Source organism: Phoenix dactylifera, chromosome 1 (genome assembly GCF_051530095.1).
Source record: "Phoenix dactylifera cultivar Ajwa chromosome 1, Ajwa_hap1_PhDact_Kaust_v1.1, whole genome shotgun sequence".
Taxonomy (NCBI): domain Eukaryota; kingdom Viridiplantae; phylum Streptophyta; class Magnoliopsida; order Arecales; family Arecaceae; genus Phoenix; species Phoenix dactylifera.
The window spans coordinates 53,406,998-53,421,392 of record NC_143190.1 but is presented as its reverse complement, the minus strand read 5'-3'; the positions used below and the strand labels follow the sequence as shown (position 1 = coordinate 53,421,392).

Genomic DNA, 14,395 nt, shown 5'->3' with positions numbered 1-14,395 from the left:
CAAGTATGCGCGCAAGTTCCTTCCAACTTTTTACGAAAGACCGTATGGTATCCCGGTTCTTATTCTTCCATCTTCGTAGGCTCAAAAAAAATGCAGTTATTCACCTTCAGAAAAAGAAAGACGCAGCTGGTATGTGCTATATATGCTGCAACTCCTTTAAAGATGAGGAACTTGAGAGATTCCAAGCTGAAGTAGATGAAGGTCTTTTGCGCGTGGGTAAAGAAAGACCCAGGTATGTGCTATGCTGCAACTCCTTTAAAGATGAGGAACTTGAGAGATTCCAAGCTGAAGTAGATGAAGGTCCCTTGCGCGTGGGTAAAGAAGCAGCCGAAGCTTGATCCCACCACACACTGCCAGCAAGGCCCATATATCATGTCAAATTCCTGCAACCAAATATATATATATATATATATATATATATATATATATATTGAGAAGAGAGAGGAATGCAACCGAGAAATTTGAAGGACATTAGGCATGAAGAGAAGAAGAAGATTGTAGATAAGAAGATGAATAAAAGGTGCTCATTATCTTATACCTTTTTTATGTGAGCCGCGATGCTTGTGCAGTCCGAGACATCGAAGAGGTCGAGAGCTTCCGAAGCGGAGGACATGGCTTGGAACTGCATCTCTATTGGCATATCGGTGTCTTGGATCGTTGCTTTCCCTTCTAACATCTTTTACCTTCTATTCTGTCTTGTATTCTTCTTTCTTTTCTTGCAGAGATATCAAAAGAATTTGGTGCCAGGAATTTTCTGAGTTGGAGCAGACTCATCTTTATAGCCGTTTCTTTTTCTTTTTCTTTTTCCATCCTCCACAAGGAGACAACAGTGTTGCGGATAATGGAGGTGAGGCAGGTATTAGTTGCCGGATCAGTTCAAGCAAACAAATAGATATTTCTAGATATTTCCTATTTATGGTACTTTGACTGCCTGGATACACTTCATCTTAAAAAAGGTTCTTCTGCCGTAAATCTAGGCAGGCCGCTCGACCTTAAATTCAAGCTCAAACCATTTTGTAACGGCCCAGCCCATGAGCACCAGGCCCATATTGACCTGGACCTCTCCACCCGAGTGCCTCCCAGCCGCATCCTTTTCATCTCTCTCTCTCGCTCACCTTCCCTGGCACCTTATCCCTTCTCTCTTCTCTTGCAATTCGCTCCTCTTTCTTTCATCTCTTCTCCTATTTCTTTTATATCCTGACATATTTGGCAAGCTAGATATCTCTTCTAACTCTCTCTTCCTCTCTTTTATGGTTTTGTTCCCATGAATCTAAGCCTCATATGAGTTCACATGAGCAGGGAGAAGAGAGCAGCACGCACTGGGCAAGAGAACTTGATTTCAAAGTTGGACATTACGCCTTCACCAGAATCACACCATCGCCACCCAAACGTTGGTCGCCGACGCGTCCTCTTAATGGTTCAAGGGAGTTGTTTTTTTGGGTTCGTCCTCCCTGGATCAGATTCAGAGCATGCTTAACCCAAGCATCTTCGTGGTACAGCCGTAAAAGAGAGAGAGAGAGAGAGAGAGAGGATAGAGAAATTAGACTATACGTTGGACTAAGTTATTCAATATATAAACATATATCTGTATACCTCGGCGGGGAAGAAACAAAGTCGTGGAAGCTACTATTCCTCCTATTAAAACCTCCCTAATGAGAAGTATGTTGGAAATGAATGCCATATTACGCGATGATTAACTAGAACACATGCATGAAACTAAAATAGGAAAATAACTAAAAAGAGTGCTAAAAAGTTGGATTTCCACAAAACAAACTCTAATACCATCAATTTAGTGCACTATTGTAGATTTATGGTAGATTTGGGGAAAACCTAATTCTAGGTTTATGTTGCCATTACCTCTAGCAAGATTCTAATGACATTACCTATATCCTTGGAAAATTCATATTATCCTATATCCTAAGATTAGGCCATAGGTAACGATAAATTAAAATATTTGCCACTAAGTTTCATAATTTTGGAGATTTATATTATTGTTTATGATTTTTTGAGTCTTGCATGGAATTTTAAGGGTTACTTGGATTAAGGGAATAATGTGGATTTTAGTATGGTTCTTCGGCCTATTAAAGGGCTCTAGGGGCTATGCTTTGATATGTGGATTGTTTGAGTTCACTAGGTGCCAAAGAGTACGTATTGTGTCCGAGTAGAAAGAGTCTCTTGTTGGACTTGCTGTATTTGATAAGCAACCTAAACCTAACTAGAGTATTTTTAACTATATATTCCTAAAATATAAATTTATATTAATTTATTGAAAAATATATTAGAAATGTATTTTTTATTTTGTGAAATAGTTTTTTGAGATAAATCGCATCCTCTTCAATTAAATGCTTAGATTTTCGGACCTTACTAATCCATATCATGCCAAGTTGGTATAGCATCAGAAAGGAGCATTGTTTGCACGAGATGTATGTCATCACTAGCACACATCCATGTCGACATTCTATGGTTGGCATGTGTTATGCTTAATATGACAGCACAATATTGTTAGCTTTTGGTAAATACAGAAACTAAAACTGTAACTTTTGTTCTGACCAAATATTCTTTGCATATATATAAAGATTAGATCTAACAAGAGAATATTATGATGTTGAAACTCCAGGATATCTTCAAAATTCATGCGCATGCATAGTTATAGTTTATTGTTATGTTTGCAAGGAAATAACAGTGTTATTAGAAAACTTTGCACAAAGTCTTACTTTATAAATACTTTGAAAACTATGTATGTATGTCAAATGCATGTCAAATATCTGAAACTCTTTGGATTCTCGTTTATGATTTGATGATTTTATAAATTGTTGGAGCTATCATTGTAATTAGAAAATAAGAGGAAATTGTACTAATAAAATAATTTGATTTTGCATATTTTTTTTGGACTCTCAGTTTGACTATATTTACGGGACCTTCCGTTTACCCTTCTTTCTCCCTTTATCAGAGCACAAGGCATAGGAGATAATAGGTACTGATTGTGAGATGAGCCTAGAACAAGGTTCGAGACTTAGTTGGGCTCTAGATTCTGCTTCCGTACTTCTGTTTTAGAAACTTTTTTTGTTATTATGGTTTTATAGAACTAGTTGGATCTCTTAAAAATGGTCATGCTGACTAATTTGTAGTTATATCATAAAGTTTACCTTGAGGTTATTTTGGGATGGGAGTGTAACCAATTCAAGTATCTAGTTAGTTTTGAAAAATTTTATCTTGCTTGTTTGACAGATTGTCGCCTTGCATGGTGGACCAGGTCCTACGCATGTCCGACGGGTTGCAACATGCCTTGGCACATGTTTTTCGGGTCAGAGGCGTGACATATAAAATCAAAATACAGCTCATTTTGACTCACCATCAAAGGATTACTGAAATATAGGTATGTCAGAGGTGGTTGTTTGTCTCTAAACAGTATGGTGATGATAACTCATGCTATTCTGAAAAAAAGAGAGCAGCATGTCTGGCTTTTCTGTGGTTGTTTGGTCAATGCATGCCTGTGACTGACCTTCCAAAATGTATGATGCCATTTCTGCATTTCTGTGTGATATATTCTCAAGTCATTTCTCTGAATACAGCTCCTTATCAAAACTTCAGACAATGCACATTTAATTTTAAAAACATCTGCTCCTTTCTATCCACCTTCAATCCCCATTTGCGAACAGGAGTAGTTTTCGAGGAGCAGCCATCTGTGTTTGGGATGGTGAAAGGCAGCTTGAGACTTGTCAAAAACTACAAGCTTTGCAGCGCATCGAACATACAGGTGCTACTTTCCTAAACTCCAAGACATGCAGTTTACGCGAGAAAAAAACTGAAACTTCTAGTCTTGATTGACATAATCTCTCTAGTGTTCCTGTATCAAAAAACAACAACACTGCCACCAGTGAGCAATAGTTTCACATTTTTTTCAGTACGATCTCCGACACAATGCTACCGCTACTGCTGTAAATTAGCATACAAAACTGCAGATGAAGCTTTATTCATCATGTTGATATGAAAGTCACCTATCACGTTGCTGCTGTTTCAGATGCCACAGGCTCAAGCTCAGAGTAGGTCTAGTTGCTTTAAATTTGGATTCCAAGACACTTTTTTACAATCGCAGGAGTAACTACAGTGTAGTAGCCCATAAAACAGCAGTGGGCAGGCCAAAACCATGTATCATGTGGGAACGCAAATGTCCCACAAGAGACGCCGGTGTTAAATCGATTCCTCAGGTCATTCAAAGAGTCGGACAGTTCCATGAATTAGAGCATTACAGATAGTAAATTTCCAGCTCCATGGCTTCAAAACTCTGGATTTTGGTACATTACATGAAACAACAAGTTACAAGCCACATGCACTTACAACATGCACCAGCACTGAAAAATAAAATGAGAAACAAGACAATTGCTACAGTGTCCAACACAAACCAAACAACATTGCAAGGACTGCTCTCCTACCCCTCCACCATGCTTATCTCACTTCTGAACAGTCAGCATCAACAGTTAGCTTTCAGGTCACAACGACCCTTATACCATACAATATACAGAGCCTAAAACATTGGCTGGACGGTATGCTTAGAGCCACGCAAACAAACCAGCAACACTGCTTGTTTAGCTTCCATCTTGCGAACAATCTCACTTGCTAAACACTTTCCAGTGCATGAAAACCATTAAATCCCCCTCTTGCTTTTGATCATGGTATATAGTTCAAAATAGCTAAAAGCTTCTTATGTCCCTGCCGGGTGCAAGAAACTGAGACCTGATTGCCTCCTCACATGTTCCGGAATTAGCTTGTTAATGAGCTCGGGCGAGGCACCTGCCAACTGTAAACAAAGAAAAGGATATTGTTGCTCCATTTTAGAACTTTGTTCTTCATTAATTTTTTTAACCATCTTAAATGGGAAAAAATTAGTGGAAAAAGAAACATAAGATGCCTTTTTACAATTATATTCTGGATGAAAAGCAGTGGATTTGGATGCTTTTGAACTATAATCGAATCAAAGTATGCTAACATAACATTAAAACTGTCCATTTCATAACACATTTTTTTTCCTAGACAATTTAGATGTTGCATACTCCTCTAATGCCTCCCTCTCTCGACCAAGCAGCCCCCATGAACCCTGCCACCCAGACTTTGCCACAGCCCTGCTCCTGATAGCCCCCCATCTGCCACAATCCTCGCCCAACAAGGCTCCTCCACCCTAATTCCATCCTCATCAAGCCCACATTCACCCATCTGCCATCAACGCCGCCACCCTGCCTTTGCTGCAGCTCCCCCATCCACCTCCATCCTAGCCCAGCAAGACCACCTCCACCCTGATTCCATCTTCACCCAGTCCACGTTCACCCCAACCGATCAGCTCCCTTCAACCTGCCACCCTGCCTTTGCTGCAGGCCCCACTCCTGACAGCCACCACATCAGCCTCAATTAGGGCCTTGTTAGACCTCCTCCACCCTTATCCCATCCTCACCAAGCCTACATCCAACCCAACCAATTGGTATAAAATCGACCCCTCCACCGGAACCCATCTTGGCCAAGCCCAATCACTAGTTCCCAATCCACACCACCAACCTTATTCCCACCATCTTTCCCCATTGCTGCCACCTTCCCCTTCACCCTACTCCAATCCCCAAACCCGCCCAGAATGGCTCCACCCTCAGCTCTGCTATCATACTCTCCACCCAACCCAGCCCTATCCCCAAGCTACCAGAACCAACCCTAACTTTGAGAATCAGGTCAGGTATCTAGGCTGTGTTTGGGCAGCCATTGGCTGACCCAATAGGTTCTCAGGTCAGGTTGGGTCTGCTTAAAGAAAAAATGTCAAGTTAGGTTCAAATGGGATAACAAACCAACCTAATACCAACCACCACTCTGATTAGCTATTCCCTAAGTAACCATTCAGGCACTACAATAGGGTGAACTGTTGCTGTTTCTCCAAGCCAAACTAGTTGTTAGTCATACAGGGAGCAAAAGTACTTCCATAGTATCATCAATGTAAGTATAAATTTTAAAGACGAGTTCTGACCATAGCATATCAAAGGGCATAAACATTCACATGGAAAAGCAGATCTATGAACATAGCATTTATCAAAGGGAAAAACATTCACGTGGAAAAGCAGATCCAAGACTATAGAATTTATCAAGGAGAGAAAACATCCACGAGGTAAAGCAGATCTTCTAAAAATTCAAAGAATGGCTTACTTCGTGTTTGAAGTTAAACAAAGGAGGAAGAGGGCGACCATTTGGCAATCGTGCATTAGGCTCTCGTAGTTCATCAAAGAAGGAATGGGCACATGCTTCTAACTGCACACAAGAGAAAAAAAAAACAAAAAAGGTGTGCAAAACAAAATTCAAAAATACATCTATAACAAAACACAAGCTTCACATATGTTCTTTTATAATGGCCATCCAAATACACGATCCAACAAAGTATCCAGGCCTCAAAGCCACCTGGCAATTCAACCAGCGAAGAGCAGTCTCCTATCAAACTAGATCCACCAACCAAAAGCTACACCAAGAAAAACAGATGAAGCCCAAAATCTATCATGATTGCATGTCTAATTGCTAAGTATAATTATTAATTGGAGAGAACAAAATGAAAGTAGAAATTACATCTTGGCCCCCATATTTTAGATGCTCCATTGAACCAATGACATCAGGTTTAGCACTCTCTAATTGCTGATTGTTTAAACATCAGAAGTATCATTAACACTAGTCCATTGGATTCATCCAGTCTATTCTAACCACCCCACCCCACTTCTCTCCCTCCATCCTCCATTTTGACCACAGCACAGCTGGCAGCAAAATTGGTATCATAGAGGAACATTTTGACTGCAAATATTGGGTGAAATTAACTGAGGTAAGCAGGCCAGATTCTTATATGTGAGGAGAAGAAAAGGTGTCAACCAACAAGAGACACATAACAAGTTATTGGCAAATAAAAAAAGCTCAAGGGCTTTTACAATTTGACTACATCTCACTACTCAATTGACAAGTATTAATACAGCATTGCTTATTCCGAATTGCTGTGTTCAAAACCAATTACACCTAGATAAGAAACTCGCTTGCTATAAGGTATCCACTAGATTGATCATTCAGGGAAGAGAGGGAAAACTTACTGCAGTGCAACGAAGACTTGGCGAGTATTGGAGAAGACGTGATGTAAGATCTATTGCTTCTGGAGGCATTCGCTTGTGGAATATCTGAAAAGCATACATTATTATAAAGATTCTGAACATACTCAAAAATTAGATTTTGCATGAAACTAGAAGAGGCTATCTAAGCAAGTAGCACAAATGCCCATAAAAGAATCTCCTAAAAGAAATTTTAGGACAATACAGTCATGATCTCAACAGAATAGGATCCCAAGCTACCCCTGCAAGTAGCCAGAATGCCAACTTATGCCCTCTGGTCAACATATCACTTATGAGAAGGTCACAAGCCAATGTTTCTATTCACTGAGCAAGGTTAATAGTTAAACTAGTAAATTTTCCCAATTGCATCTTGCCATACAGTCCAAAGGTACAGCATTCAAAGTTGATGGACTGAGGCCCTTTGGGTTTGCAAAAGAAAAGAGTCAGGCACAACAAATTTACTTCAGCCCACTAATTAAGGCCCATACCACTAGTTGGGCTGCAAATGGTGAGCCCTACATGGCATAAAGGTCAGGTCAGGTACCTGGATGTGCAAAGAAAATACTAACTAACTTGTAACATGCAACTATTCATGATCACAGTACAGTAGAAAAGAAAAACAAGGCGTTTCATCAATGTTAAATTTACATGTTGTGACAGATTCTTGTGATTGGCTGTTTCTGTTATAGTTTTTATAAATTAGAGGCAATACCTCAAAGACAGAAAAGTTGTTGTCAAGCAATTTTTTTAATGAAACCAGAGATAGATGTATATGGACCCAATATTCCAGATTCAGCTTTGCATAAGTTAAACAATACAAGGATCTCACATGCCAAATTCCTTAGTTTATAGTTATCATATTTCAGAAGGAATGCAACATCAATCTCTTTGGTTAGAACCTAAATGGAATTCTAGATGAACTATGCACATGACATCCACAGAATACAAGGGTTAATGGAGGTTCAATTATCTTAGACCTATCAACCAGGAATCGGAGCCTTAACTTATTGCATACCATGGTGGAATCACTCGCTGGTTACTTCAGGATGCTCCTTGAGAACAAGTCATCCAATAACACCCAGTATTAGTTATTCTCAGAATCAAATGATGATTATGGCGGTATGCCCAAGCACTCTATATATGTCATGAGCTCAAAATGATAAATCACATGAAAAATAAAAGTTACAACAAGACGAGATAAATCGAAAAAAATGGACCTTATGCCAGGGATGTGCTTTTATCTGTGGAAACCTAAACTCCGTGTAGTTAGGATTCATGCACCGAATCTCCTCCCGGGTTGGAGTTCCAAGAACCTGAAGAAAAGCACTTTTGCTATCATAAAATATCAATTTTGCAAGATCTACATATCAACTGACATGGACTGTAAAAGTAGTACCTTGATTATCTCAACAAGCTGATCAACAGCACTCTCTCCAGGAAACAATGGCTGGCAAACACATAGATGATGAGAAGGATAACTCTTGAATGTGAAAGATCACATTGAAGGTGTACTCAGGAACATTATCGAAGCATGAATATTGGTGAAATACGATGAAAAAAAAAACAACTGACCTGGCCAAGAAGTAACTCAGCAAGAACACAACCTGCTGACCATATATCAATTGATGTTGCGTATTCGGTTGCACCAAATATGAGCTCTGGAGCACGGTAATAACGAGAGCAGATGTATGATATGTTTGCTTCACCTTTAACCTGACATGAAAAATCAATTGGTAAAAATTAGGAAAAATATTAGAAACATGAGGAATGAGCTACAGAAAAGATGGAGGGAAAAAACTAAAAAGAAGATGTCAGAACTTCAGCAGAATATATACCACTTCAGCTGAAAAGGTAAGCAAACTTGCACCACATGATGCTTGCGTGACCGAAAGAACCAAAGATATGCAATATGTCATGAAAAGTCAAGATATTCATGCAATAATGTGCAGGTACTTTGACTAGAAAATCTATGTTTATCATCAATCAGTTTTTCTTGCTTGTTCATTTTCATTTATCTTTTCACTTTTGTTTTTTATTCTTTGAGGCTCAAAATACCATATCATATTAATGCTTTTCTTATTGCTTTGAGGGAGGGAAGATGGTTCTGTAAAATAGACCCTTGGACTAGAAAATCTACGTTTATCATCAATCAGCTTTTCTTGCTTGTCCATTTTCATTTATCTTTTCACCTTTGTTTCTTATTCTTTGAGGCTCAAAATACCATATCATATTAATGCTTTTCTTATTGCTTTGATGGAGGGAAGATGGTTCTGTAAAATAGACCCTCAGATTTCAAAATCTTTGATAACATGTTGGATGCATTGATGCTGTATGGTACAACATGACACTGCCCAAGACCTCACACTACCAAATCATGAAGACATCCTCACGTGTCAGTATGCGGCAATTCATGAATAGGTGCCAGCCTAATGCCTTTTCCTTTTTTCTGGATGGATATCCATCATTCTGGTGCTACACAGTGCCAAATTTCCACATGCTTTTTATCACCAGATTTAACTTAACTTGAGTGCCAAATGTCCAAGCAACATTTTGCTGCAATAAAGGTTGGGCTAAGCCACAAAAATAAGGGAGGAATCCTAAGAAGACGTCTTTGCATATGGCATAATATCCCTGCATTATAAAGCCATGGCCGTCACTTCAATTTTTCATGCTTGATTATATCCGTTTTCTTGGTAAAACATGGCTTAAATCAATGATTTGACTCATCAGCTTTCAATTAGGGTCCAATATGCATATGCATGAGTTAATTCTTTATACCATGCAGCCATGTTAAAGATCTCCATAATCTAATCGCCCGGTAATAGGTGGCTAAAAATTTTTCTCCCTCCACTTTCAGCTTAGGAATACTGCATACAATATAACAAACGATAACTTGAGGCTTCTAAAACAAGAGTTGAAAAAAAAAATCTACAGGAACTACAATAACAATATCGAGCAAACTGGACCAAATGTTCAGTGGCAGTGATATCTTTATCTTCTATGGAGTAACATATATGACAATGTAACCAAACATGACAAAATACCAAAAGTAATTGGTCATTGTTACATAGCAATTATTGCACTACAAATTGATTATATTACCTAAGACTTTTAATATAATGAATTACAAGTACCACAAAAATTTGGACATGCCACAGAATAAAAAAAAGTTACAGGACTTGAAGTTACAGGTGTGGAGTAACGAATAAAACAAGTTACAGGTTTTATTTTAAGTCAACAATGTACCAGAACTTTTGCACTTCCAAAATCACAGAGCTTGACTTGGTGAGTAAGAGGATCCACCTGCACAGATGCCCACAGATGACAAGAGGGACTGGAAAAAAAAAATGCTTGACCAAGACAAGCGACTTCAGATATTGAGGTGATAAAAAGCATACCAACACATTTTGGGGCTTGACATCTCTGTGGCAAACTCCTGGAACAGTATGAATATAAGCTAAGCCCCTAAATAGCTGCAGAAGAATATCCAAGTAACTATCTCCATCTAGCCACCCAGACAAGATATAAAGAACAAAACCAACAAACAATACCTGATACGTATAAAGCTTCACATAGATGAGTGGCATCCTCTGGTTCACATTGCTATAGTGCCTCAGGACACGGTACAGGGTTTCTGGGACATATTCCATAACCAGATTGAGAAAGAGTTCATCTCTGCTCGTGGTGGAGAAGAAACAGTGCTTTAGAGATATCACGTTAGGATGATCCATTGCGCGCATCAGTTGTAGCTCACGATTTTTGTATCTTCTGTCCTGTAAGACCTTCTTTATTGCAACTGTTTCCCCTGTTTCCAAGCATTTGGCCTGCCAACAAGCAACCATACACATGAAGCCAGAGCATTAAATGATGCCATAATTCAGGAGGGAAACCCAACATCAAAGTTAGCATCAAACCTGAAAGACTATACCAAACGAACCAGTCCCCACAACCCGCTCTGCCATGTAACTAATGGTCTGCACCGGAAGTTGCAAAGACAACCATCTAATAGGTTAGAATATCTACTAGTATGCTCAGTTGACATTAACTTATACACCACTTCCATAATAGCCCACCTGCTTTGGTTCACCATTCTTGCCTCCAATGGTAGTGGAGATGATATGACCAGTTACTTGATCATTCCCCTCAACAACAGATGCTTGCTGCATCAAATAATTCACCAATAGTCTTATTTAAAGATGCTTATACTTCAATCTTAGAATGTAGGCAGACATACACAAGATGAGAGAAAGTAGATATCTGTAACTAAAAATAGCAAGATCAGTGCAATCAAACTCCCACAACAGTACAAGTACAAACCATTGTACTGAAATTAATTGCCAAAATCTAAGTGAAGCACTGATCAACAGTAGAATTGCTGGGTCACTGGTGTGCAGGGGGAGGAGAGCAGATGACCACCAAAAACTCGGATAAAATTGCCCAAAGAATCTGAAAAAAGAGGAAAGACATCCAAAGAAGGCATCAAATGCCTCAAGGGGTGCAGATCAGACAAGAAAAGAACAGATAAACGGTTAATAGAGAATAAAGTGCCGCCATCCTCATGAAGCAATTCAGAGATAGAGTGAACAGCAACCAACGAGAGACATTTGATGTGAAAGGAAAGGCATCCAGAAGAAACCCTCGGAGAACATAAAAGAAGAATTTTTTGGCATTAGATCAAACATATAAAACTAGAATAATTACAGGACCACTGAAAGAAAGAGCCCTTAAGAACGATGGGAACCGAGATAAGCAGACACTCCCGAAACACAAGCTTAGACAATAGACGGATCCAGAAATTCCAAAATCTTACAAGCCCTAAAAGAAGCATTCGATGCAGTGCTTTAATAAAGGAGAATAAAAAGGGGAAATCAGGGCTTGATTATGCCTAAAAAAGGAAAGAAATTAAACAAAACAAAACACATCATAACACCTAGCAGATCCAAAAGAAGTGAACAGAACAGAAAACTTGCAGGATTTTAAAAATACAAAATCAGGGAAGAACCAGATTTACTTCAATAAAAAAGAAAAATCGAGATCAAGATACTCAGCAACAGCATCGAAGAGCAAAATAGAGGGGGGACGCGCCAGAATAGCCTGGATCCGTTAGCTAGAACCCGGGATTAAAAATTTCCCCAAGAATTACAATAAAAACGCCGAAAAATCCACTAAAGACGGCCAAAAACACAACTTCTTTAAGGAAAGAGCCATAAAAAAGGAAGTAATAACTCCAGACCCACACGGATCCAGCTTCAAGGACCAAGAAAACGCGATTTAGAAGGGGGAAAAGGGATCCTAGAACCCAATAATCGATGGCTCGAGGGAGGATCGAAGAGGGCCGCCAGAATCCGGCAGTGACGAAAGGAGAGAGAGAAAGAGAGAGGGAGAGGGAGTGGGAGACGTGGATACCTTGTCTTCGGCCATCTCCGGGCGGCGAGGAGCCGCGGCGAGGTTCAAGGCCTGGAGGTCGGGTTGGTGATGAGGTCCAAGCGGAGGCAGCGAGGCCATCTGAGACGACACGGCCAGCAATTGCTGTTCCTCGCTTCCATTTTCAACTGGTGAATTACCTCTTAACCATCCCCAAGAAAAAAATATTGTTGAAAAAAAAATAGCAAAAGGCTTTTTGCATGTAACCCCTTAACCAAATTTACATTTATTAACTGGACGCATTGTCCTACATGCCAAGGCCTTGTCATGTGCGCCGTAAGTTCGCAACAAATCTTACTTTACCTTGCTCCTTCGATGCGTGTTGTTTGAACCTTCGTAGGTTACATGATTCCACAAGGAATTCAACTTTAGATTCTTGGATTGCCACGTGCCAATTAACAATTTCGAGTTGACAACGCGTTAATGGACTAAATTGGTAAAGTCAAAACGAGATACAGTGCGTTAATAGACTAAATTCGTAAAGTCAAAAGGAGATCTGGAGTCAAATCCTATCTTTACCATAATTTGGAGGACCAAGAATTTGTGGGAAAGACAATTCCTCATTGTATAACCTATTGCTTATAGACTTTATTTGGCAGATTAAACAAATAATAAAATCAAAGCTGTTTTGAGATTAGAAGGACAAGCATCAAGTATTGTCTGCTTTTTTTTTTTTTCTTATACCAATGTTGTTGTTTGATGCCGATGGCGTAGAAAAAACAATCAATAGACAGATTGAGCATGTGATGTTTTAACTGCATGAGGACAGTTAATGAGCCTTCATCGACCAAACATAAAATTTGAACAGCTAAAGTTTAGCTCATTCGCATTCGATTTGCTCATTATCAATCAAATTTTGAATTGAGATCCTCAGATCCAAGTGGATGGCTATTAATCATGTTGGCTTGCAAAATTGTGAGATGACTATACAAATTTTAGTTTTTGATACATGCATGAGCATGGCTTAGTTCTTACTTAGACTTTTAGACTATGTCTCTACCGCCACGAAAGTTCCATCATATATCTATTGATGTCATACCTACTATTTTCAAAGGAATGAAAGATGAGAATTATGAGATAAAATTTTCTCATTATAAAAAACAAAGATTATTACAGGTGACATCCAACTTCAAAAACTTCTCACCCTAAAATCACATCAATGCCTAATTACTTCATAACATTAACATATGCAGAGCCACATCTACAAAAACAATACCACAGGGCTAGCAAGGATGGTAGCCATGATTTTTCTCCCAACATGGTCACAAGGGGTGCATATTATTATCTTAAATTTTATTGTTAAAAAGTTACTACACAAAATGCACTGTGATGCTACTTGTTATTTATACAATGGAAATCTCCATGCTTGAACTATACCATGAGGTTTGGCTATATATATTTTTTTTAATTTTTTATTTTTCTTTGGCTACAAAAGTAAGCCTCGAGAGAATTTCTATGCTTCTCGAAGTTACACATGTTGCATTTGTATGATACTGATATATACTTTTTCTGGAAAATCTTTCATACTCTTCGGATGGAAGGAGACCTATATACAATTAGGGTAACTTTTCTAAATCCCTGTATTGAAGCATGCTCCTTCTCAACCCACCAAAAAGTACCCTATAAATTTTGATCCCCATCACAAACACCAATAAACTCACTAAGCTACCTACCTTTTGCCTCTTAACACTTTGTTGAAGCTTGAAAATTTTTCAAGAAAAATTGCTTAATAATCTGGTATTGGTACTTAGGAGAAACAAAGCTTTGTTGCCATGTATCATGCAAGGATCGGTGCTTCCAAATCCGAGTCTTGTGTTAACCAACCACCTCATGCCCTGTCTCGTTCGTTGCCATGGTTGGAT

The 14,395-nt window shown here is 39.0% G+C and overlaps 2 protein-coding genes across 5 annotated transcripts; both read right to left on the bottom strand.

The window, feature by feature from the left end:
• Nucleotides 1-97: 97 nt before the first annotated feature.
• LOC120110461 (uncharacterized) lies at nucleotides 98-817 on the bottom strand. Its single transcript, XM_039125505.3, has 2 exons — nucleotides 539-817; nucleotides 98-383 (listed from the first exon to the last, which is right to left on the bottom strand). The coding sequence occupies exons 1-2, from the start codon at nucleotides 674-676 to the stop codon at nucleotides 240-242; spliced, it is 282 nt and encodes a 93-aa protein (XP_038981433.1). The 5' UTR covers nucleotides 677-817; the 3' UTR covers nucleotides 98-239.
• Nucleotides 818-4,272: 3,455 nt separating this feature from the next.
• On the bottom strand, nucleotides 4,273-12,685 carry LOC103706864 (shaggy-related protein kinase eta). 4 transcript variants are annotated; one of them, XR_015970136.2, is made up of 12 exons: nucleotides 12,516-12,685; nucleotides 11,183-11,269; nucleotides 11,024-11,083; nucleotides 10,661-10,933; nucleotides 10,508-10,582; nucleotides 10,356-10,412; nucleotides 8,682-8,822; nucleotides 8,506-8,556; nucleotides 8,114-8,422; nucleotides 7,095-7,178; nucleotides 6,178-6,279; nucleotides 4,273-4,798 (listed from the first exon to the last, which is right to left on the bottom strand). XR_015970136.2 is itself a non-coding variant. In XM_008791118.6 (12 exons), exons 1-12 carry the CDS (start codon nucleotides 12,612-12,614, stop codon nucleotides 4,703-4,705), a joined length of 1,221 nt encoding a protein of 406 aa, XP_008789340.4. In that variant the 5' UTR covers nucleotides 12,615-12,685; the 3' UTR covers nucleotides 4,273-4,702. The 4 variants fall into 4 exon arrangements, 2 of the variants coding, with proteins under 2 accessions (XP_008789340.4, XP_026660367.4); XR_604044.6 differs by having other exon boundaries at nucleotides 8,125-8,422; XM_008791118.6 differs by having other exon boundaries at nucleotides 8,327-8,422.
• Between the last annotated feature and the right edge of the window lie 1,710 nt (nucleotides 12,686-14,395).

Coding starts and splice junctions, on each gene's coding strand:
- LOC120110461 (XM_039125505.3), bottom strand. CDS start 676: ATGTTAGAAGGGAAAGCAACGATCCAAGACACCGATATGCCAATAGAG. Junction 384..538: donor TCGCGGCTCACATAAAAAAG/GTATAAGATAAT, acceptor ATTTGGTTGCAG/GAATTTGACATGATATATGG.
- LOC103706864 (XM_008791118.6), bottom strand. CDS start 12,614: ATGGCCTCGCTGCCTCCGCTTGGACCTCATCACCAACCCGACCTCCAG. Junction 8,823..10,355: donor TTGGAAGTGCAAAAGTTCTG/GTACATTGTTGA, acceptor TTTTCATGTCAG/GTTAAAGGTGAAGCAAACAT. Junction 8,557..8,681: donor CTGAGTTACTTCTTGGCCAG/GTCAGTTGTTTT, acceptor TGTGTTTGCCAG/CCATTGTTTCCTGGAGAGAG.